Here is a 26,125-nt window from a genome sequence, read left to right as displayed (position 1 = left end):
CTGTAGACTTTGAAGAGGCACGAATGGAGGCTGAAAGAGAGAAACATGCCAAGAGGAACGCACGTCAGGTCAACTCCAACCGGGACCACCTTTCACCTGGAAACCGATGCTCTTACTACAGGAGAACATGCGGATCAAGAATAGGGCTCAACAGTCACCTATGTACCCACCACCAGGACACCTCACTTGGAGGATAATCTTACTTGGACAATGAGGGATTGCCTAAGTAAGTAACACCTATGATCCAGAACAGGCTCTAAGATCTGCCAGGGAGGCCCTCCTTCTGGTCCCGCCATAGTCTCAAAAGTGGTTGGATGGGATGAGTGAGAGGACATTTTCGGTAGTGGCTCCCTGGCTCTGGAATAGCCTCCCCAGGGAGATTAGGCAGGCCCCCACACTGTCCTCCTTCCGTAGGGACCTGAAAACCTGGCTATTCAAACAAGCTTTTGAGAAAGCCTACCCCTAGTTGATCTATGAATTTGTCATGCAGCCTTGCACTTTATCCCATACCCTTGTCCTGTGGTTACAGCTCTGTACTTTTCCTATTCCCTGGCCCTATTGTTTACAGCCTGATGGATGTGTGCTGTTTTATTCTGGGTTTTATCTTGTTGTTACATGTTTATATGCTTTATTCAATTGTATTTTATATTGTGTTTTATGTCACATCTTGTTTTAGGAACTTTATGCCTTGTGTAAGCCGCCCTGAGTCCCTTCGGGGAGGTGGGTGCTGGATATAAGAATCAAGTTATTATTATTACTTTATTATTATTACACCTGATTCCTCTGGGCTTAGCTGCTGCAACACTGCTGCCACAGAGACCCAACAGAAGTAGCCCTGCATCATGTGATGGACCCTTAGGGACACCGTTCCAGCAGTGGAGGGAAGCATCTGATAAGTTCCTAAATGACCTTGAAAAACAATTGCAGCATGTCTAACTTCTAAAGAAAGATACATGTAATAAAACAGATCAAGGAAGCAGAAGAGAACTGAGCAAATCCCTTAAAAAGAAACAGTGTGATGCCATGGTTTGAGCACTGGATTGAGTTCTGAAGGCTAAATTTCAGCCATGGAAACCCACTGGATGACCTCTGGCAAATCATACTCTTTCAGTGTCAGAAAAAAACTAAACGCCGGCTCCTGCACAATTCATGTCATGAAAATCCCATGACAGGTTTCCTTTGGCTCAGAAAGGATATGATGGTATACAAGAACAACAAATCCTTTGATTATCCCATTTGATCTTTCTTAGTCTCGGTCATAATGAAGGATCAGACTCTTTGTCCAATGACAAAGAGTCTGATACTTCATTAATGTTTCTAACAGTTTGTTGAAACATGTTGAACTAAATATTTTTGTGGTGCAGGAATATACACAGTCTGTCCCAAAAGTAAAGATAATGATTATTTTGTGTAGCACAAAAAGGAAACTAGGGGTCGAGACAGATGGAGGTGGAACCCAGGCATACACTTTGACCTTTCTCGGTAAAATTCAAGTCTTTGAAGCAGCCGATACATTAGCAAAGTGCACAGTCACAGGCAAAAATGCAGAGGGGTCTGGAACAGTGTCCTTCTACTTCAAGAACTGATAACCATGTCACTCATCATGTGAAGGCTGTTCTGATTGCTTTCCCACCCACCATACAGCCCTGACTACTCTGTGCGATTTCTTTTCCCAAGTTCAAAATCCACATCAAAGGACATTGTTTTGAAAATGTCCTTGAACTATGATGAGGATTTTGAACATCTCAGGTAAAAACTTCCTCTACTGCTATGAAGTTTGGGAGCAATGCTGGAATCACTGTATTCAATGTCAGGGACACTATTTTCAAGAGTAAAATTGTAATTGCATGTAGCTTCAATCATTTTTAAGAATAGAATTCTCATTACACTTGGGACGTACCACGTATGTGAAATTTTTCTAGGGCTACAACTTTTGTAACAGCTGTATAAAACATTATCTACTTAATAGAGTGTTCTCAGTTGTACTGTTCTGGATCAATGCCTCTAAAATATTTGCACATGCCTTTTGGGACTGTTAATTGGTAATATTTTTCTAACTCCCAATCTACTTTGATACAGTTCTAGTGACAACTTGCACCTCAAACTATTTTACTTTAAACACTTACATAAATTACTTCACTGTTTTCAAGGTCCGAGTTCAAACATAAAGATAGGTCACTTCTGCAAGATATAAAGCAAAGTCTCTGAACTAGGGGCATACTAGAAACACCATTCCAAGAGAAGGAGTACACTGTAGTCAATACTGCAGTCCATGAGTCAAATGCCAAGAGATAACTGATTAATGTCCAAAGTTCAAGGACCACAGCATAGTTGTAGTTCCAAAGGCAAAGCCGGAGAGTCCAAAGTTCAACGGTCATCCAAAATACTTAATCAAGAGTCAGTCCAGAGATTCAAGGTACATCAACAAGATGCTCACCAGGGTTCAAGGTTCTTCAAGGTACAAGGTTCTAAGAGTTCACTAGACATATCAGGATACCAACAATCCACACAACCTAAGGGGGAAACCACAAGCATCCACAACCAACTATAACAAACACTTCCCTCCCAAAGAGCAGTCTCTGCTAGGTTCCTTTAATGCAGCTGATCCCAGCTACATCCTGTCTCTGCAGGCCTCCGCCCTTATCGCTGCCACCTGTAAGTTCTTAAATACAGATTACTCTGCCCTTTAGAACTAGAAGGAAGATTAACCCTTTTCATACCTTCTGCAGCATCACCACCCTGATTTTGCCAAGGCTTCTGTGTACTAACCACCATCAACTGCTGGACATGACACAGAGGAGGAAATGAAAATGTCTCCTCCTACAAGCCTACTTTGACTGACAATTCAAGCGTTTTATAACTGTATGCAATTTGTAGAAAATCATTATAAGATAGCAAATAATTCAATAGTTAAAGACTAAGCAATGGGGATTCACCAGTAACTTCCATACAGAAGAATTTGGTATGCTTCCATGATGGAAGCATACCTTTGAAAGTGCCCTTGGTTCCTTATTGCAATAAAAGCATTAATATATTCTTAAACCATTTTCCATGGCACAGAACATTGCACCTCAATGTTGAATACCTTTTCTGTTTTCATTTTTGTAATAACTCAGACCCCTATTTCCTTTTAATTTCAGCCTTTTGGATCATAGTGCTGCTCTGCTCAGTTAATATGCAAGGCAGCAAGATTTCTTTGAAAAGGTCATTAATTCAGCAATGCTTTCTTATTTTCCTTGTCTGAAAACCCCAACACAATATTCAATAAATGTTGCTGTAGCAATAACTGATTGCAATCTAAGCAATTATAAGAAAATGGCATAAAGGAGCAGATTTGGATTGTATCTTTTATCAGTCAATCATGATATCTAGGGGACAGTGTATTGAGTATGATGGTTGGTTGTGTTATGGTTTTCAGTATGGGAGGGGGTTAGTGGCTATTAAGATCACATGAATGTTCTCTCTTCCCCTCAAGTGTTCTAGTCAAAAAACAGAGTTGTAGGCAGGGGCAGCTCAACCCATTACACAAAGTAAGCATTTGCAGTATAGTTGATTTTGCCCAGGGGCACTCTTGGGAGAAAACAGACCTTGACATATGGGAGTTGTAGTTACTGGGATGTATAGTTCACCTACAATCAAAGAGCATTCTGAACACCATTGATGGAATTGAACCAAATATGGCACACAGAACTCCCACGACAAACAGAAAATATATATCAGTGATTGGGGGGGGGGGGATACTGTTTGCTTTACCGTTGAAAATTACCTAGGGCTGCCTCTAAGGTTGTAGGACTGGAATATTTTATAGAAAAAGGAGCAAAATAACATATTGAACTCCCTTTTTCCTCCTACTCTGATGTCCAAAAACTAGTCCTTCATTCCAGTAGCAGGGACCTCTTTTTGTCTTAGAAAGGGTTGTTTGAAAACAGAGGTTGAGAAAGTCTGGTCTATGGTCAAAATGCATTTCCTGAATCTTACTTCTGTGGCTACTCAAACTGCCAAGGGTCCTTCGATCCTTTGTCACCTCAAAGAAACTCAAATGTGAGAAAATTTGAACTTTAGAAATACCTTTCTGTTTCAATTTCTCAATGCTTCTGTAAACATCACTCTGTTTACAATAAAACAGTGCAGTTTATTGTATCTTGTTCATAACAACTTCAAGGTAGAGTTGGAAAATCATTTTAAAACAGCTTAGAAGTTCTCTTTTGGTGCCTGGTTTCCTCTGGAGCAGCAGAGGTCTGTTACAGGTATTTACAGAATGCAGTATGATCTGTATCTGTAACATTAGTATCCAAAGTTTCATTTATCTATATCTGACATCTCTAAATATTTTCGCAGTCCTCCAGCATGATTCCATGGTATCCTTGGTCCAGAAGTCCTTCATTTCAATAAGATTTGCTATTATCTGCTGTCTTAAGGACCTGAAAATAAATCCTCCATTGATACCATGGCTGTATTGTATTGCATATAAAGATCTCCAATGGTATTTATTTTTTACTTGGAAAAAGTACCTCTGTACTAATGGTATTTATTTTTTACTTGGAATTAGTACCTTTGTACTAATTTCCTCCACTGACACATACACACCACTGCAAACATATTGGTTTTGCTTAAATCTCTGAAAACCACCAAATAAGTAATTAGATGTGATCTGTTTGAAAATTTAAAGACTTTTCTGTCCAGATTCAGGCGAAATTTCAGAGGAAGGCAATGGCAACCCATATCTAGGAATTCATTTACTAAGAAACCCCTATGAAATTCATGGGATCACCATAAGCCAATAGGTTACTTGAAGGGAGGAGAGAGGGAAAGAGAGAGAGAGAAAGAGAGAGATTTGGGACCTGATCCTAATTTTGATTTGAGTATATATACTTTGGGTTTTTATTCGTTTTACATTCTTGGTTCACTTGGCGTACTTCTCTGAAATAGTTCAGAAATTTTCAGGTAATTTCTGTAAATTCATCTCCAAAGAATGGGGTTGAATGATTGGATCTGTGGCAGGGATAGTGTAATTCTAGTACTGAACATATTATGCAGCAGGACTAAGTAACATGAAACACTGTCAAAGCCAAGTAAATATATATGTTCCCCCCAGGCCCGTAGCCAGGATTTAGATTCGGGAGGGGGCTGAGTTTGTTTCGGGGGGGGGGGGCTGAGTCTGAGTGAAAGAGGATCTACCTTAGCAAACCTTTTGTATCGTTACCCCAATACCCCCATGCATATGGGATATATTGAGTATGGTGATGAGATCATGATATGAATAAACATAACAGTTTAAATAATACACCAGTAAGGCCTTTTCGCAAACCACCATGAGAATTTCGGGGGGGGGGGGGGCTGAAGCCCCTCGACCCCCCCCCCCCCCCGGCTACAAGCCAGGTTCCCCCTCACCTTCCAAACCTCAATTTTCAGTTATCTCCTCCGAACATAGCTATTGCTTTCCCAGTGGAGAATGGGGAAAGGGGAAAAACAACAACACTCACTTTTGTTTTCGTGGTGCTCTGCATCACATCTCTCCTCTCTCCATTGACAAGACAGCAACAGCCAAGTTGTGAGGTGCCCTCTGTGGATAAAAGTTAGGGTTTGGAAGTTAGGTTTTATCATGCCTCTTCCTGCCCATAATATCTTATGGGAACTTTATCTCAGATCCAAATTGGAACCATACTATGGAATGAGCATATTCATATCTACGAAAGTCTAGGATGATAGGGAATCTGATGACCCCAAAACCCACAGATGGATGAATTCTGTCTAGACAAATGCTTAGCCATATCTTCAATGAAAGCCATCATTCCAGTTGTCTGATGGAGATTTTGCAATCTGGGTGCCACCATCCATTGAAAAAGGTTTTGAATCCATTGAATACAATTGGCCTACTCCATGTTTTCCTCTTTCTTGTTCAATGGCAGTGAATGCTCAAGACAATGAAGACCATGTCCCTCTCCACTTCTGCTCTCGATTTGGTCACCATGATATAGTCAAGTTTTTGCTTCAGAGCAATTTTGAAGTCCAACCTCATGTGGTCAATATTTATGGAGACACACCTTTGCATCTGTAAGTAATGGGGAATGTGGGATCTTGAAAAAAAAAACCTGCATTGGCCTTCACTTTCTCTTACCCTGCCAACATTTTTCTTCCCAGTGCTTGCTACAATGGCAAGTTTGAAGTTGTGAAGGAATTAATTCAGCTCTCTGGAACAGAAAGCCTCACGAAGGAGAATATATTCAGTGAGACTGCCTTTCACAGGTAGGTAATTTTGTATACCTGTCCCCACCATTGCCACAACTATGTACTGTCACCAAAAACATTGTAAGTCTAGTCAGAAATACAGAACAGAATAGGAATGCAACATTGTGCTTAAATACAAAGTTAGACATACTCTGTGTAAACTAAGCAGATAAAAGATAATACCAGATGCTGGAGTGAATTTGTTAACACTTTGCATGAAATAGTGTTAATTTCCAGAATTTTGCACAAAACTTTTAATGACAAAAATAAACCTATTTCAGCATAATCAGTAAACCATTTTCACTTAACAACAACTGTTAGTTTAACATGATCTGTTAAAGGCTTTTCATATTCATTAAAGCTCTAAAGCTTCTGTTGCCTTAAATCCAAATGGCTGTCAGTGACAGATTGATGGATCTAAGTCCTAAATTTATCAGTTCACTGAAACACTTATGACATCGATGTCACCAAAATTATAGCACAACTGAAGAGCTTTCCGCCCTCCACTGGTGATGATATTATCATGGAGATAAGGCTTACAATGACGGCTTAGGAAGACTGCCATATTATTAGGGAGAACTACTTTGCCCAACCGGAATCCTTAAACCAGGCTTTTAAAAAAATTCTGCATAATTATACCATGCAGACCAGTGACTAAATCTAAAGCTAGAAAACTTTCTATATCCAAAGAACATTTTCTAAGGGGTAGCCATGTCCAGTAATTAAAAATGTCCATGCCTTGGTTCCATCTAGATTGGATTATTGCAATGGACTCTACGTGGGGCTGTCTTTGAAGACGGCCTGAAAACTCCAACTGATATGCGGGACAGGGCCTTCTCTGTGGTGGCTCCCCGCCTCTGGAATGCCCTCCCGAAAGATCTCAGACAGGCCCCTACTTTGGCGATTTTCAGAAAGAACCTGAAAACTTGGCTGTTCCAACATGCCTTCTCAGATTAGGAACCCCACTACCAAAGCCCAGAAGCACTTTAGTAGAGTCAAGATCACCTTTACCGCACACTGCACTTATATTTTAATCCCATATCCCTCCGACACTTCAGCACTTTTAACCTTGTACCCCACTCCGGCTGGCTCAGCTTTTAATAATGTCCTGTTGTATTGCTATTGTTATTGTTTTTCTGCTTTAACTGTTTTATTTGCTATGTATTGTGTTGTTGTATTGTGTTGGGCTCCGGCCTATTGTAAGCCGCATCAAATCCCTTGGGAGATGCTAGCGGGGTACAAATAAAGTTATAATAATAATAATAATAATGATACAAAGGTCGGCAGCCAGGCTTTTAACTGGAACTAACTATACGGAGAATTCCCCTACTAAAGCAGCTCCACTTACTGCCGATAAGTTGCCAGTCCCAATTCAAGGTGTAGGTTATGACCTATAAAGCCCTAAACTGTTTGGGCCCTGCCTATCACATTTCCTCCTATGAACTGACACAGATTCTAAGATCTGCTGGGAAGGCCCTCTTCTCATTCCCACCACCATCACAAGCACAGTTGGTAGGGACAAGGGAGAGGGCCTTCTTGGTGGTGGTCCCCGACTTTGGAACACCCTCTCCAGAGAGATTAGGCAAGCCCCTACACTGTCCTCCTTCCGTAGGGACCTGAAAACCTGGATGCTCCAGCAGGTTTATGAGAATGAAGGCCCTTCCCTTGGCCATTAGCTAGGACCCTGCTCTGCACTATATCCACTTCCCTGGCCCTATGATACTCTGTTGGACTAGCCCTTGCCTAACCCTTTCATAGTTGGCTATGTCTCTTCTATAATTCTGGCCATTGGTATTTTGAATCCGTCTGATGGAGTAAAATTGAAACTGGATTTTAATTTTTTTGTTATTGTTTTAATAGGATTTTATGTTTATGTTTTATGATGTTTAATTTTGTTGTACTGTTTTCCTTTCTGGCAATTTAATGTTTTGCCTTATGTTGGAAACTGCCCTGAGTCCTCTTGGGGAGATAGGGTGGTATATAAATATAATAATAATAATAATAATAATAATAATAATAATAATAATAATAATAATAGCTGTATCATAGCATGAGCATTGGAGATTCATATACATTCAGGAGTGGAGACAAAGCAGCTCTGGCAGGCATAGCTGGAATGTTGGGAAATACATTCAGCAATATCTAAAGCATTGTGCTTTGCCCTACTCTGTTGTGTATGTAATCATATTACATATATTTACGAGCAGGATGTAGACAGTTCGGTGAGTGTGATTTGAAATGCAGAATTATTAGCAGTGACAATTTCATTAGCATTATGGAACCAACCAGTACCATAGGAAGTCTGGTGATACATTCAAAAATTATTTCTTCCCTTAACAATTTTGCACATTCTGACTTTGTGGGAATACTGATATCTAATAATGTCTTCTGCAGAATCTTTGTTTCAGGGTTACAAAACTCAGTGTGGGAAGTGTAAAGGAAGAGCAAAGAAAAATGTTATGACCTTCAAGGTCCTTTCCAATGACATCATTCTATGCAAGTGATATTGGCTGTCAATTGGATACTTGTACCAGTAACCGGTTCTTTGCTTGCTTTTCTGATAATTCACTGTGTTTCTGCAAAGACTTTTTTACTTCCATCTGTTGCACATAATACAAGAAGGCTACCAGTGAAAGTAGGGGTCGGCATGGAGAAAGCTATTTTTCATAATTGTTTCCCATATAGGCACTTAAAGTTAATAGTCTACTTTCAGTTGTATAGATTTCATGCATTTCTTCAACACAGAGATAAATCTGGAATTTAGGTCCATTTCCTCTGTCACTGATAGCGATCTATCTTCAAGATAGCAATTAAACTAGAAACAACCATATCCTATAGAAGACTTCTATTGATGTTTTATGTTAATAGCTGTAACCTCCCAGGGAGCATCTCTCTACAAAACTGGCCTGTCTCATTCTCAGAGGGTGGGTGATATTGAGCAGGGAGTAATTCTTCTGGCATGCCTGTTCAGACTGTTTTAAATGAAACAAAACCACTTAGGGAGGAAATCGCAGCCACCCCATGACATGCAGCTTGCATCTAGGTCTCATTTCCTCAGCTGTAAAATGAAAATGGCAAAGCTTTAAATTCATGAAGATGTGAAAGACAGAACCTGAAAAAACATCTTATACAATAAGTGTGCTGTAAAAATGATAATTAATATAGTAACATTTATTTTGATCTTCCAAACATCTGGGAAGTATTTCCTATTGAATTGTGCCAGCGGTAAAGTCGGCAATTGAATTTCCTGCTATCCTCTATAACAACCAAGCCTTTCTGAGAATTCACTGTATGTTTGCAAATACTTTGTTACTTCCATCTGTTACACATAATACAAGAAGGCTATCAGTGGAGGCAGGGGTGGGGAAAATACAAATATTTATCATAGTCGTTTCTCATATAGGCGCTTAAAGTTAATAGTCTACAAAATGTCCTATACACACATCACAGCAAGATGACAGACTGTGAAAGATGAAGCTTATTAAATTAGATGTCATTATTTATTTATTAAGAGTTGTATAATCCCTTCTCCTTCATTCCCAATGTTCAAGACAGCTCGGGGGAGAAATTTATTTTGTTTTAAAGAAAAAAAATAAACAGTTGTTAAAAGAGGCAGAAATAGCAGAGCTGTAGAGTGAGAAAAACCAACAACAGTAGCAAAAGAGTTCTCAACCTAGCGGCCCTGGCCAAGTCTCAAAAACCACAAGTTTCAAGGCAAAGATTTTGGTAAACTGGCATGGCAGGGGCAACTAATCCTTAGGCATCTGCATCATGTGCTTATTTGAAGATTTAATATTAGAAATGCTGGATCCTTGAATAAATATTTAACCAACAACTCTCTTCTTGACTTTCTACTCTACCAATTTGTTTACTTATCAAGTAGCTAGTCTTCTAAACTGTCACGCAGGTGGAATATATTGAAATCTCAGTGGGAGGCATCTCAAACATAGCAGTGTAACTTGTGGTCCCTAGCCTTTGGAGAAGAAAAGGTCTTTAGCATAAACATACACTGGCTTTGCAAGGAAGGTGAAAGGGAAAGGATATGGGTGTTGAAGAAGGTGAGGAAAAAAGGCTTTTGGCATCAAGGTAGGCATGGGAAAAGGTTTTTGGCAGCAAGGGAGGTAGGTGGAAAAGGCTTTTGACAGCAATGGAAGTGAGGGGAAAAGACTTTTGACAGTAAGGGCTGCGGGGAGGGGGAGGAGCAGTTTAGAGGGAAAAGAGGAGGAGAAATGTGCAGAGCCCTCCCCCCCTCCAGTATGCTTCATGGATCCCCAAGGGCTCCACAGAGCACACTTTAAGAACCGCTGCATTTGGCAATACAAAATCTAGCTGGACTTGTATCACTCTCATCCGGCAAGTGGTATTCGGCAATCCTGTTGACTGGCAATACAAGAGTCTTGCTTCCCCTAAGACATCCTATGTATGCATATATGCTCTTGCATAAGTATTTCCCACATTTTTGATATATTAGTATCTGCGGATTGTGAAAAAATGTGTGATGAAGGAAGAAATGTAGTTAATGATAGAGATCATTCCAAAGCCTTGGGTCAATCACAGCAAAGTCTTTCTTTCAACAAACATTCTTATTTGCACAGCAAAAGAACGCTACTTACTTAATGCAAATGCTGTGTGTGTTCATATATAGAGAAAGATAAACACATGTAGGTACTGAGATTTTTCTACATTGCTAGCTAACTCTATGATGCTAATGTTTATAAGCTATTGGTCAACCATGTTCATTATTATGCACTAACTTTTAAACTATTTTTCTGCTTTACACAGTGCATGTACTTATGGCAAGGACATGGAACTTGTACAGTTTCTCCTTGATCAGAATGTGTTGAGTCTCAACCACCAAGGAAGAGATGGGCATACAGGTAAGACTAAAGATATATAATAATATAAAACTTTATTTATATCCCACCACCATCTCCCGGAAATGACTTGGGGCTGCTTACAAAGCACTCCAGGGTACGCATATAACATACAACTGGAAAAACAGTACAAAAGTATAAAACAAGTCATATAAAATTATAACAACAATCCCCCATCAACACATGTTAAAATCAAAACAATATAATTTTAAAACAACAATAGGTGAAACTAACTGCCTTCAATTCACAGATACATGATTATGTGAGAGAGAATGTATGAAAAGAAGTATAACTATTTTTAAAAATACTCAAATTTTTGCTCTGACTAAACTTTGATGAAGTTTGGTCAGAGGAAATCCCCATTTTGTCCAGCATACTGCTTTTCACTGGTGAATTATTTTGGGGGGGAAAACAATCAGCATAGTTTTTTTGTAAATCTTGAGCACATTATTTTAACTATTGGAAAAATCTTACCATGCACTGTCAGTAAAATAGAGTTTCCTTCCCTGAATACATTACTCATGGTTTCAAGTCAATTTTTGTGCTTCTTTCACATGTAAATGAATTATCTGGTAATACATCTACAATGTATGCATCGCCTATGGGCATATGATGTCAAGAGCATGTTTCATCAGCAATGCAAAAATCCTACCTTCATTAAAGTACAAAGTTCCCTGTTTGCAAAGGGAAGGGGGTGTTTGCAGATAGCGTGAGAGGTGGCGTACCATTTAAGAATTGAAAGAAGGAGCACAACATAGCACTGAACAGGTAGAGGGACACCCTGGGAAAACTATAGTAATTGATTTTATAACAATTCCCTTGTGCCAGGAAATCCATTGATATTTTTATTGTTCTACTACACACCATTTTATGTTGTTATGAAAGTCTTCCTTACTGTAATGTTTGTCTACGTCTACCCCTTTCCTGTTTTTTAGGGTTACATTCTGCTTGCTATCATGGCCACATCCGTCTTGTCCAATTTTTACTGGACAATGGAGCTGATATGAATCTTGTAGCCTGTGATCCCAGCAGGTCTAGTGGTGAAAAAGATGAGCAGACCTGTTTGATGTGGGCCTATGAGAAAGGTATTACTATTTTGGATTCTCAATTTCTACCTTAGAAACGTAGCATTACAGATCGGAAAGGGTAGGACGGCATAGGAAAAACAATTCAGCTCAACCCAGGCATGCTGAGAGCAGCTGTCATTGTGTGTCAGTTTTCTGACACTGAGAGAATGAGGAATACCAAATGTGGGATTTATTCTCTCTGAAATGCTAACTTGGTAACTGAAGCTTTAATTCCACACAAACCCAGCTGCAGCCTTTCTCATTTCCAATAAAGTAAAATAAAAATCCTTAAAAATCTATAATTGTTTATCTTCTATCCAGAAATGGCCATTTTTTCCTGTAAAGTATAGGCAAGGCTTTAAGGCTACCCCCCCCCCCCCCCGCCCCCGCCCCCAGTTATCACTGAACAGAGTATCACAGACAGCATTAGAATGCAGTTACCCATGAAGTCCATTAAGAAGTCAGGGACTACTATTGATTTTATGTGGAAGGAAATGCTGGTTCTACTGTGATGGGCAGCAGTATAAACCCCCTTTAAAGATAGATAGCTATCCTTGATTTCCTGCAGAAATTCTTCAAAGAAACTGCATATCTTGGTGGTTTCTACTGTGCTGTTACACATTTCATAGATCTGCCAAAGCAACAACTCAGATTCATGTTCTGATTCTTGTTGCTCTCCAAACTCAGCCAGAATATTGGTGATACTTGGAAGCTATTTCTGTTTTGTTCATCTTTTGCCATTCAGCGTATTTTTTTCCCATGAAAATGTGAAAGTGCTCTCATAAACCCCTACTAATTCTAAAATCATAAATGAACATGCTTGAGAAGACAGTTTGCAGAGCATATCAGATGTTAAATTGCAGGAAAATCTATTATATCTTTAAATATGCATATGTAGACCAAAGATAATTTAACTGAATACATGCATTTTGTTATTATGTCTAATAAGAGACATGCCTGCATAGTTGCTTTTATCAAGTGATTGATTTTCTTTGCTTTATCACGTTTATATAGCTACTCCCCAATAACTATTCTTTTGGTAGTTTATTCTTTAGGAAGAGCAAAGCAAAAAAGAAATATTTAAAATAGGCTAAATACTATAACTCAAAAGCATAAAAATATAGTGTTTTCTTTTTTTTAATTGCAAAAGGCAACATACTACAAGTAACCAACCAGATTAGAATAATATTTGAAACCCAGGAATCAAAGGAACATTTTAGAATTGATTCAAGAGGAACGATTTGACAGTATGAAATTCCAGTATTGTAATTGTTTCAAAGGGTAGTTGTATTAAGCAAAAAAGAGTTTTGTTGCTCCCTAAGCTTACCTGAAATAACCTTTCATGGGCTGTAGCCAATGTCATTAGATGCATGGTGTGTTTTCACAGTTGGCAGGTATTTACACACAAGAGGGTGGGGTACCATGGTCAGTCAGGTCAGAAAGAACTGAAAAATAGAGTATTATTGAGCAGCCATCTAAGGCCTACTGTAACCCAGCTTTCTTTTCATAGCAATGCCATTTTATGGCGCCTTAAAGGGCCAGACACAGAATTAGTTCCAAAATAGAGTTTATTAAACAAAGAAAAGGGATTCAGAGACACTTAACTCAGTGTCTCTGGTCAAAACACAAAGGCAAAAACCAGTCCTGGTTCAAAAACAGTAACTGAAGCAATAATCCGGATTATCCGGAGAAAAGAACCAGATTATAACAAAGCGCTCCGAGAGTCACACAAAATAGCACAGCAATTCAACAGTTAACAAACAAAAGAGCCGCAGGGAAGGAAGCATAGTCAAACAAAGTCCAAGGTCGTAGCAAGCCGAATTCAAAGCAGCGAAGTTCCAAAGTCCACATAGGCAGCATCGTAGTCAAACCAGTCTGAAGTCAAGGAAAGAGCACACATGAACGGAAGCAGCAACCTGCAGATCCAGGACTCAATGCCAACACGAAATGGCCAGCGACAAGAGCCCAATGCACGAACATAAACCAACACCTTGCCTTCTGCGAAGAGTCCCTGTTTCAGAGCCTACTTTTATCTTACACACCATCATCAGAAGATGAACTGACCTCCGCCCCGTTGTTATCCTTTACAGCTATTCTTGATCCCACACGTGAACTCCTACTTCCATCCCTCCAACTTCTCCATCTTCTATCAAGACTTAGATCTCCCCACGACTCAGCCGTAATCCCCGATTGCCAGTCCTCATTACCAAAGAACCCCACAAATGTATCACTGGACGTCAGCTCCGCACATACAGCTTGTACCTCTTTTACCTTAGTCCAGTCCAGTATATCATCTCTGTCTTCACCACTCTCTAACCCATCACTTCCAGAAAATCCCAAGAATGATTCCTCATCTGTGGGTGCATTAAGTATATCACAAACCCTTTTCCTCTGTTGCTCCTTGTCAGACTCTTGTTCCTGAGTAGCCCTTTTCCTTCCCTTAGACCAATCCATGATGTTTTCTTCCTCCTCACTTGTTGACCCATCATCCCCAGAGAAACCCAATAATTATTTCTCATCTGTGGGAGCGTATATCCCGGATCCTCTTTCTTTGTTGCTCCTGCTCCCGAGTAACCAATTTTCCCCTTCTAGTGCCCAAACTACTGTTAGCATCGGTACTCACAGGCTCTACTACAATACATATACTCATTTTGTGGACAAATTGGATTTTTTTTATTTTCAAACCATAAGAAAGAATTTAGCTATGAGATATTTTGCCAAGTTTTTATTGCTGTTGTTAGTTTATTATAATTGCTGTCTTTCAGGACATGATGCCATTGTCACACTTCTGAAACATTACAAAAGACCACAGGATGAATCTCCTTGTAATGAATACTCTCAACCTGGAGGAGGTACAGTATGGTCAAGTTATTCACTTTGTATTGTAATGTATGCAATCTACTAGAAACCACTAACCACTCCCACCTATGTCAAAAAACGTACATTGTGAAACCAGCATAAAAGGTGTATGACAAACACATAGGAACAACCCAGAAAACGCAGCATATAATGGTATAGAACCTCGACAGGGACTGTAGGGGCATCTGCTCAGATAAATAACTTGATCAAAGAACCAGATGAGAATTAGATGAGGCAGGACGTTAGAGGAGGATGTTGAAAGCTATTCTTATGGAGTGGCTATTGAGGAAGCATAACCAGCATGAAGAAGAAGAAGCTATGTTAATTAAAAACATACTGAACAAAGAAAAAGAGACATGGAAGGATGCAGGCTTCTCAAATGATTATAATATGGAACTTGAGAGTACCTGGGAGAGTGTTCAACCAGCAAAGCTCAGGAAAGAAGAGTTTATTGTCTTGCTAAGAAAACAAAAGCTGGAAAAGTGTTGCCTCTACCCTTCAATTTACGAAAGCAGAGGAAGATGATCTAAGAGGAAGAGCATGCAATGAATAGGGTCTTTGCTCCTTGCTCATAGAAATGTGAAGTAAGATATTAAAAGTGACAATATTACTTATACACCCATTACTTTTTTGGGTAATGAGAGGCAGCACCTCTAATTTGTTATTTTTAACCAGTTAATGACAACAATGGGTTTTTTAACACAGTAAGTAATATTGACTTATTTCAAAAATGTTACTGGGTGTAGGTCCATTTTTTACCATTTTAATGAGGATTTATGTTTTAAAAGTTAGTGCAACAGCAATTCTCTTCTGCATTGAGAAAACACCCAAGTCATGATTAATCTGAAAAAAATACAACTAACAAATATTGTGCTGTTTTTTAAAGTAATGTTTCCATGCTTTCTTTGTGTACTTCTTGACATGCAGTTCAACAAGTAGTTATTTAGACTTAGTTTCTCTTATATGAGATCTAGCAAACCCCCCATTTCCTGGGGGTTGGTCTAAGCAGTGGTTCTCAACCTGTGGGTCCCCAGGTGCTTTGGCCTACAATTCTCAGAAATCCCAGCCAATTTATCAGCTGTTAGGATTTCTGAGAGTTGAAGGCCAAAACACCTGGAGACCCACAGATTGAGAACCACTGCTTTAGACCAACTGCAAATAAATCCAAAATTAGTCTTGGCCAGAGCTGACTACTATGTAAATAGAATTTACCTGCACAATTACCCACTATTTAACAATTGATTAAACAGGACTAGTTGGAAGTACCCAGCATGATTTCAGCTTATGCCCCAAACTGTTATTGAATAATAGTTTTATTGAAATCCAGAAAATATTAAACATAAATAGAACTAATTGCAATTCTGGTGTAAATGTATTCATTCAAGATTTCTTTTTTATGTTTCAAATGTCTTTGGCTTTCTAATTTTGGACATTAATTATTCTTCTCTATCAAACTGTCCAACCGGTAAATAGTAACTGGTGAAGAACTCAGTATTCGTTATATGGAAAGCTTACCAAAAATTGCACACAAAATATTGTCCAATATTGCTGCATAAAGCAGATGACCTGATTTACCAAAGACACAAGACTGATTTTGTTATATTAATGTTCAGTGCAGTAACAATATTGTCCCATGGAAATTATTGGACAGGGTTGGGTCATTTTTTCTGATTTCTAAAAAGCAGAGCTGTTTGGGAAAGATGGGTAGATGATCTTTCTGCTGTGCTTCAGATTACACATGATTATTCCTTCAGATAATTTTTATTTCTGGTTATTATTAATAAAAATGACCTCAGTAAATATTCTCTAAATGCCTTGACTTTTCCATTTTGATGTTTTATATATATAAATCAGGCCTTTGAATCCTGGTCCCTCACATTTCCCAAATGTCTTTAAATATACCGCTTCCCAGTTCTTCCTTGGAAATTGCACTTTACAATTTCCTTTCCAATATTTCATCTAGTTCTTGGAATTCTTGCACATCTGAGTAAAAAAAAGATATCAATTTTCAGGTTTGGCACCACATATACAGGCAGCTTTGTTTTAGGAACATTTAGTTAATCCGTATTTTGCATTTCCAATAAAAAGACCAGCCTGTAAAATTATATAAAGCCATGAGAGCTAAAGCCCTAGCTATTACTGTATAAATATATGCAGTTACTTGAGCTTTAATGAAACTACATGAAATTTTCACATTAATGTTAATGAAGCTTGATCAAATGTTTTCCACAGATAACATCAATACTGGGGTGTTTTTAGGACAGAAATTATAACCATTTAGAACTTACTTAATTAGTTAGCTTCTTTTAAAAATACTGTTTGTTCAGAGCATTTATAACTTTTACTCTCTCTGTCTTTAATTCCAGATGGATCTTATGTATCAGTTCCATCTCCTTTGGGGAAAATTAAAAGCATGACTAAAGGTATTTTATAACTAAAAATATGATGTTTTTATATTTCATTGCAGAATGCAATTAATAGAGATGAGCCAAAGTTGTATGAAATCATTTACCTTTTCCCAATCCCATTTTTAATGAAAATGTGAGGCATACTGTTAAAGGCATCTACTGATGATGGCGTCTACTGAACACATAGAATATATGAGGGGTTTTGCAGACTGAATTGTCTTGACACAGTGATCTAGGGATATCATTGTTTCTCCATTAATTTGAATTGTTTTGCTGGTTTGAAGACCACATTCCAGACACTCTGTTTTGTGTATGCTCAGCTGAAACCCATTTTCACTGAGTCTATCACTCAATGTCTGCAGCTGTTGTTGGAGGACTGCACGTTTTTGGTGAGAAAGTACTATGTTATCTGAATATAGGAGTGTCCAGGAATACATAGTTTGCAAATCTGCTGTAGCAGTGTCCATGCAGAATATGAATTATAATGGAGAGAGCACTGATCCCTGATGCATGCCAGCAATGATGTTGAAGAGTGGTCAAATCTCTGAAGGTCAGCGGACCATACTTGTTGTATTATTGTATAGTAGCTTTATCCATGTTACATAGTCTTCTGGTATTCCATGTGCTTGTAGTGCTCAGGTCATGGGCGACCTGATCAAATGCTTTTATTAGATCAAGGAATGCAAAGTGAAGGGGTTTGTTCTTTTCCTGATGTTTTTCCATGAGTAACTGGACAGAATGTATTGCATCTATTGTGCCACGCCCCCTGACAAATGGCTAGAAATAGAATATATATATATATATATAATAAACAGGGCTTGGGGGTTGCATTTTACAGCAAAATGCATATCCTCAGCATGCTTTTTCAATTCTTGTAAAATTTGTTCAGATTGATTTGGTACCTTTTGGAAACAAACTCCACAAATGGCTTCATTGTAGCTTCCGCCAAATAATATAACAATATATATTACATCATAAAATGCAATAGAAAACACTCCATCATATATATATATCATTAGAGGAGGATGAACTAATGATGAAAGCAATGAAGAAAGTCAATAACAAGGGCTAATGGCAAGTATGACTACAATATAATGCAACATTTTCTGGCTGTAACATTATCTGCCCCATGTATTTGGATGTTTTCCTACCAGCGTTATAAAATGGAGGCTATCATCTGCCAATTACTAGTCAAAGGACATTTAATCAGCTACCAACTTTGCAAAATTTGTGGGTTTTTTTGTTTTTTGGTTTTTTTATCTGTTTGTTTGTTTTGTTCTGTTAGAAATGTAATACAATGTTCTGGTTGCGGATGACTAAATAAATAAATAAATCTGCCAATCATCTAAGTTGCTCCAGCAGAATTCTGGGAAATGTAGTTCAGGGCCCAGCCTTTGGAATTCTCAGCTAGAGAGGTCCTTGGCTCCCCTAAACTATTTTCCAGAATTTTGTAGGAGCAGATCAAATAAATAGCCTTCTTTCTATAATGCTGGTGGGAAAATGTCCTTTCCTTCACTGAAAGTGGCCTCTCTGCAGAAGAGTAAAATTGATCAACTTCATTGCAAGCTGAAGAACACAAGTAATGACAGAAATTCAGAAAAAAATCTTCATTTCTAATGGAAGTCCAATGCAACCCAGCAGGAATGTATCTTGATGAATAGTTTTTTGTTGCCAATATTAGCTATCTGCACACAATTTTTAAGTAAAGGAAAATGGTTCCTTTTCAACATTGAGTAATCTGCCAATATCCAATAATGTACCTACTTCAAGAACACTGTACTTGGGTGCTGTATTCTTGTCATGTACAATTGATACTGAACTATAATTCTGTTCCTCATATGACCATAGAAGAGGGTTCAAAAAAGGAAGAAAGAACTAGGGACACTTCCAGGCAACACTTAAACCCACTTAAGAGTGGATTAAAGAAAACTTCTCTGAAGAAGGCTTAAGTCCCCACACCCCAGGGAAATAAGCAGACTTTACCCGTTGGGTATTCACATACCCACCTAGTAACTGCTGAGAGGGCATGGGGTACACCAAAGAAACACACACTCCCAAAGCCCTAAAAACTTCAAAAAACTTACCGGGCTGCCATGATGCCTTTCTGCAGGTCTCCTGGAACATACCAATGACACGCCAGGAGGAGGGGGGCAAGAGCGATTTATCCCCCCTGTCTCCTGGTGCATCATTGGTACATTCCAGGAGGCCTGCAGAGAGTCCTAATGACAGACCAGTAGTTTTCTGTTGTTTTCAAGGCTTTGTTTTCAATTTGGGGAGGGGTTGTCTACCTTCTTTGCTTCTTCTTGCTCATTGAGCCTGAAGGAGTAAATTTGGCTGTGGAGACAGACTCCTGGAACTGTAGAAGCAGTCCCAGCAGTCTGTCCCCACAGGGCCCATGCCCCATTAGAACCGAGCTTTAAGTTCGAGTCTAATGGGGTATCTAAATAATTCCTGAGAAAGCAGGGTTTTTGTGCTTTGTCACAAATTAATCCTCTTTTACCTGAGGCATCATTGGAAACCTCAGATAAATGTCTGACATGGTCCAGGATGTGGGTCATATCTGGAAGGGCCCTAGAAAAAATTTGATAGGAAAAATGCACAATACAGGATAATATGCTTTAAGATCTTGCTTCGCATTTATCATTCTAAAGATAATGTAGACTAAACATGTGTGTGATTAGGATCTTCAGTCTAGGGTTTCAGATTTAGGAGTTGAGCATTTTTCCTTGGGGTAGCTGCTTTGCATAGCTTTGCATATTAAATGTATGGATATCTACCGTTACTGACCTCTCAGTGTTCCACCAGTCTTGCTTCAAAGTAATAGCATTCAGACTTCAATTGAGAACTGTTAACTGTGAAGCAGGCTCTTTTTATACCAAGGAGAAAACTATGTATCATCACAGCTGTAAATCATACATTCTGTAGATTTTCAAGGTGATCCAAACTGAATTGAGATATTCTACAAGTTACTCTTAGTTAAATAACAATTATTTTTAAATAAAATAATTAAGAATTAAAAGTTTCAAAAGAGGAATATAATGTAAATATCATCAGATTTAAACCACCTTTACCAAAGACTCATTTGCAAAGGTTAATTGGTTGTCTCCAGCTAGTTCTTTCAATACAGTTTGGTTAAGTATCTTTTCCTCAAATATTAGTTCCAGGTGTGGCATCAAAAGTTTATATCTTACCCATGTAATTAGAAAGGATATTGAAATATTCCATTAACAAATGGTATGATAAACCTCTTATAGCACAGCTCATGGACCAACAAGTTTGTCTGCAAATTCAATTGTGTGTCAAATCCAATTCCAAAACTCATTGAATGGTAGATGGGAATAAGAAGGAAAATAAAAACAGACTTGCTAGCCACTGTTAGAAACATTAGAGGTAACTAATTCCTTGTATGGAGGATATTCTACGACCATTACATGATCCAGATAGAATATGCATATGGAACCGTGTTCTTTAGTGATAAGCCTCTAAAGCCAAAAAGCTCCAAGGCAGTCAGAATATTACAAATCTGTTTATTATTGGGGTTTATTGTAGGGTACTGACACACACAAAAAGACAGAAGTTACCAGTCAACCAATGTTTACACTGGGGGGAAAAATCAAATGGTTTCTTGCTGTTTCTTTATTTTATCAGGTTCAGTGCTTTTAAGATTTTATTTCATTTTACAAACAAACCATTTTCTTTTTCAGAAAAAGCTGATGTTCTCCTCCTCCGTGCTGGTCTGCCATCCCATTTTCACCTCCAGCTCTCAGAAATTGAGTTCCATGAAATTATTGGCTCAGGTAGAAGGAAACAGGAAAGCATGACCCTATTAGAAAAATAAATGTTTATGTGTTATTGTGTTCTTATTTCATCTAATTCATTGTAGGATCATTTGGGAAAGTCTACAAAGGAAGATGCAGAAATAAAATAGTGGCTATTAAACGGTAAGCGTTTAGGGTATTTTCTATTAAGTAACTTTACCAGTTAAATATATTTAACTTTTAGCATGTTGAATTGTTACATTTTTACGTGTTTTTGAGAACGGAATGTTTTTAAAGAAAAGGCTTTTAGTAGAATGCTTATGGTCTACCTGTTTTTAAACTGCTTTTGTTGTTTTAAATTGTTTTCAATATTACTAACTGGATATTAATGTTTAAGAATTAATCTTGTGTCTATTTTAACAATACTGTGTTGTGTGTGTGTTTTTATTCAATAAGCCACATTTAGTACTGGTTTTAAGAAAAGATAGAATATAAATTAACAGCCACAGCAATGTTCCTTAAGTTACTACTGATGTAATTTTTTCTTACACTATTATCTACCAGTTACCGAGCCAACACCTACTGTTCCAAGTCAGATGTTGACATGTTTTGCCGAGAAGTTTCTATCTTGTGCCGACTCAATCACCCCTGTGTCATCCAGTTTGTTGGAGCTTGCCTGGATGACCCAAGTCAATTTGCTATTGTGACACAATACATATCCGGCGGATCCCTCTTTTCCCTATTGCATGAGCAGAAAAGGTAATCTCACTTTATTTGTTACTCTGTGCATTCCCAATGGCTCGCCTGATAATCAAAGTGAAAATCAGAATTGTTCATGATGGCTGGTGACATCATATAGGCTCTGCCTGACCTGTTGGGTGGAGATGTTGCAGAGGAGGGCATCCTCCCACCCACCTTTACACCAATGGGGGGGGGTTCTTCCCAGAAGCCCCCTGAGCAGCAGGAAGTTTTCCTGCTGGCCAGGCAGCCAGCCAGCCAATCAGCAAAGGCCCCTTTCACCCCCGATTGGCTGGGGCCAGCCACCACCTGAGCCACAGGCAGCCTTCTTAAGGATGTGCAAGGCCATTCACTGGGCAGCATGCCTTTCCATAGCCCATCTCACCCACCCTTTATGTTCACTGGATTGAGGGTTTTCATTGTCCTTTTTCCTTTGTCACAACTTGCAGGCGTACGGCATGGAACGTGGATCTGGCTTGCTTATTCCCCCCCCCCCCATTTGAGGGGGAATGTCTGTTGGTTTATCACGGGTGCATTTGGTAACAGTGTCCCGGTATTGGGTCAGTTGGAAACAGCAGCACCTGCTGGTGTGGTTAAGCGGTATTGATCAACAGTAGGCTGTCCGATCCATGATCCAGGACCCATGCATGGTGGCCAACAATGATTCTCTTCTGTAAGCAATAAACAAGTTGTGGCCTTTTTGTTATCCCAACACTGTGTGTATGTTGTTATTGGGTTGCTAGTGGGATGCAACAGTCGCACATGCCCATGCAAATGAATGCTGCTTCATGTTCATTTGGAGACTTCAGAAATAAAAGGTGTTATGGAAGAGGGGCAGGCCAGAAAAGGAGACTGGACTATATAAATGGCCCAGTGAAAAAATGAAAGTTGAAAAGAATTTGAAGTGGATAAAGCAGCAGAGGACAGAAAGTGGTTACAAAGTTTTTTTAGAGAAAAGAAAAAGGGGAGGCAACATTGGCAACAGGAGAAAAGGATGGAAAGATTAGGTACAAAACTGTAGCACATAGGTGCAAGCCTGACAGAACAGAAAAGCTCCCCCTCCCCCTGAAATTTTCTAGGAAAGCAAATAAGTCCTACTGATAGGCAAGTGTTTTAGGCTGTGGACCATTACTGGTTGTGACCCCATCCTGAGGTATAGTTTTTCATCCTTTAAGAGACAGCCACAATTACCAGTACCCTTAAGTGTACAGTACCTCTTCCTTGATAGCAAAAGTTCATATAGGAACAAGGAGATCTGTAGAACCTGCAAAACACCTGGACCATCAAGCAGACCATCCATATCTATGGATTCTGTATAAATGAATTCTACCACACACAACTATATTTAAAATCCAGAAAGGATTTTGCCATTTTATGTAAGAGTCATTATCATAATGGGATTTGAGCATTGACTGATTTTGGTGTCCATGGAGGATAGGGGTCCTCGAACCACCCCCAACAAATACCAAAGGCCTATGTAATTATTGAAGCCATAATTAAGAACAAAACTGTCCATAAGTTAAGTGATTGCATGTTGAGATCATTTCTTATTTTAACCTCATTTGATTTGTAGATGACACAACTGCTAACTTGTTAATAATTAGAAAATCTGACAAATTCATCTTACGCCCCTCTAATTTGACTAATATCATGTTTTCTTTCTCTTTCAGGAATCTTGACTTGCAGTCAAAATTAATCATTGCTGTAGATGTTGCAAAAGGTATGGAGTATCTTCACAATCTTACCCAGCCAATTATACATCGTGACTTAAACAGGTACATTTTTCTTTTTATGTCACAAGTCCTGTCTTCTGAAAGAAATGCACAGTGTCACCAAGCCTGTAGTAGTAGACTGCAGAAATGCCAAGAGTCAACTGAATACTGAGCTCTTTCATAATTGAACCCACATTGCTTTTTCAAATCATCTGTCTGGAGCTGTCTTTCCTATTCTCAGGCAAAAGAGTAGATTAAAAGTGAATTAACCAGTGTGTCTCAAATAGAATTGCTCATACTGGAACTGTCTAGAAAAAAATAAATTCAGAACATGTCTACATAATCCAAAGGTTCTCTATAAGAACATAGAAACTACAAATTTTTGACTAGCGGTGGAAAAATATTTTAACATACTCAAAAATAGTTAAAACATTGTTTTTCAAGTGTTGAAAAATTATGATGGAAAGAATCCTGGATTGTTATTCTGCACAGAATTCAAATGTAGGAAGAATATTACTGAAATTATTTGTTGTTTCTTCTGAAAAGAAACTTAGTGAAGTGTTATATTGCCAGTTCTGGTTGCAGCTTTTTGAAATGAGGAATAATGATAATTTCTAAGGTATCCTGCTTGAAGTGCACCTGGAAGGTTCCGATGAAGGACTGGACTGCCAAGTATTTTGAATGCTAAGCACTTCCATTGCTACTCAATCAAAACTTTTTAAAAAAAGCCACATGAAAGTCCCAAGGCATGAGAGAAGACATCAAAAATGCTGGGGTAGGAGTTATTGCAACCATTCATTATCAATTATGGTACTGCCAATTTGGATAAGGGCCAGAGCTCTTTTATCTGTAATCCTTGATAGATCATGTAGGATATTGAGGCATCATAAAGCTCAATCAAGAGGGGGAAAGGTACTCATGCTCCCTCAGCTTCCAAAGGTGAACTTTCAGCTATCTCTTTACATCCTACTGCATGTAAAGTTAAGATCTGGGGGAGGCAGTAAAAGAATACCCAACTCTGTTCTTTTTGACAGATGCACATCTCTTTCCCATACTTTACGGAGGCAGTAGCCTTTTTGGGAGTGCACATTGCTACTGAAAGTTTACATGTTGAAGTTGAGGGAGTATGTGTACCTTCATCCCATGTTATGGAGCTTTACAGCACCTTGTGATGGTCCACAATTTGAGTTATGGGAACTTAATCTCTTGACAATACTACTTTCAATGCATTAAAGTAGAAAAGGAAGAAAGGAAGAAAGACAACATATGAGACAAAGCAAAGGGCTAAAGTGCTAATGTTGGTCTATAGACCAGAAGACCTCAAAAGAAAAATTGAGATTAAATCCTAGCACTTCATATAATCTGAGATATATCTAGGGTGGGCCCAAACACATTTTTGCTGTTTGATGTGTAGTAGAAACTGCCTTCCATTCACCACTACCACTTACTAAGTCAAGTACAAAATGTATCACACCAGCCATATTAGGCATCTCCCTCCATCCCTGGTAGTGTGTGTGTGTGTGTGTTTGTTTGTTGTGCCTTGAAGTCAAGTCACCTATCAACCTATGGGGACCCCATGAATTTCATAGTGTTTTTAGGTGAGGACTACTGAGATATTGTTTTGCTAGTTTCTTCCTCTGAAATAAAGGGTACAACACCTGGTATTAATTGGTATTCTCCCATTCAGGCACTAATAAGGAGTGACCCTGATTAGCTTCCAAGATTCCTATCAGGATATTTAGGCCATTCCCTAGTAGTAGATAAGTATGTATTAAAAGCCAATTGAGTCATTTGCCTCAAATCTCCAGGCTGAGGAAGCTTCTTCGGTCTGTAATGGTTTGGATCCATCTTACCCATCAAATGATCCCTATCAGTCCTTCCTGATGAACACAAAACCTTTTAGCATTCTTTGCAGTGGTACGGTCTTATGCTTACTGTTGAACAGGCTAGACCATAATATGTGGTATCCATGGTATTAGAGAGGACTTTAGTTATGGCAGTTTTAATCAATTTAATTATTGCTTTTGGACCACCATTCTCAGAATTCCTCAGCTGGCAATTCTGAGAGATGCTAGCAAAAAAGAAACATGGGAGACTTTTCAGGTTCTGTTTGAAACATGGGAAGAGGTAGTTTTCATAAGACAGTCTCAAAAAACCTCTGACAATTGTTGTAAGTTTCGATGTAATAATTAATACCTAATTTGAAAGACATCAACTATCTGTCATGCTTGAGATAATTTTGGAGGTAATTAATTCATCCTGATTTATTAACTCAGTGGGAGTGCAGGTGATCATCATTAGAAAAGCTTCCAACCTGCTTGGGTTATTTGCTTTGCATTAAAGACTTACAGAACCTGATGTATATGAGAAAATCCAAAGCTTTTGTCTTCAAGGTTGACATTCTTGATTTGCTTCTTTTTCTGCCAGGTCTACATCATAAAAAGTAGGGGGGGGGGGGTTACTTTTACATACCCCGCTCTT

At 38.7% G+C, this 26,125-nt stretch overlaps 1 protein-coding gene across 1 annotated transcript in view; it reads left to right on the top strand.

The window, feature by feature from the left end:
* TNNI3K (TNNI3 interacting kinase) overlaps positions 1–26,125 on the top strand; it is a 220,431-nt gene that overhangs the window by 71,753 nt on the left and 122,553 nt on the right. Inside the window, exons 8-17 of the mRNA XM_067467820.1 lie at positions 5,910–6,054; positions 6,142–6,246; positions 11,011–11,105; positions 12,038–12,187; positions 14,935–15,021; positions 17,395–17,451; positions 21,141–21,233; positions 21,320–21,377; positions 21,759–21,953; positions 23,603–23,707. Coding sequence (XP_067323921.1) covers positions 5,910–6,054; positions 6,142–6,246; positions 11,011–11,105; positions 12,038–12,187; positions 14,935–15,021; positions 17,395–17,451; positions 21,141–21,233; positions 21,320–21,377; positions 21,759–21,953; positions 23,603–23,707 — 1,090 coding nt within the window. The remainder of the gene's footprint in view (positions 1–5,909; positions 6,055–6,141; positions 6,247–11,010; positions 11,106–12,037; positions 12,188–14,934; positions 15,022–17,394; positions 17,452–21,140; positions 21,234–21,319; positions 21,378–21,758; positions 21,954–23,602; positions 23,708–26,125) is intronic.

This window comes from Anolis sagrei, chromosome 4, assembly GCF_037176765.1.
Source record: "Anolis sagrei isolate rAnoSag1 chromosome 4, rAnoSag1.mat, whole genome shotgun sequence".
Classification (NCBI taxonomy): domain Eukaryota; kingdom Metazoa; phylum Chordata; class Lepidosauria; order Squamata; family Dactyloidae; genus Anolis; species Anolis sagrei.
Note: the sequence above shows the minus strand (reverse complement) of the source record. Positions and strands in the feature narration are given on the sequence as shown.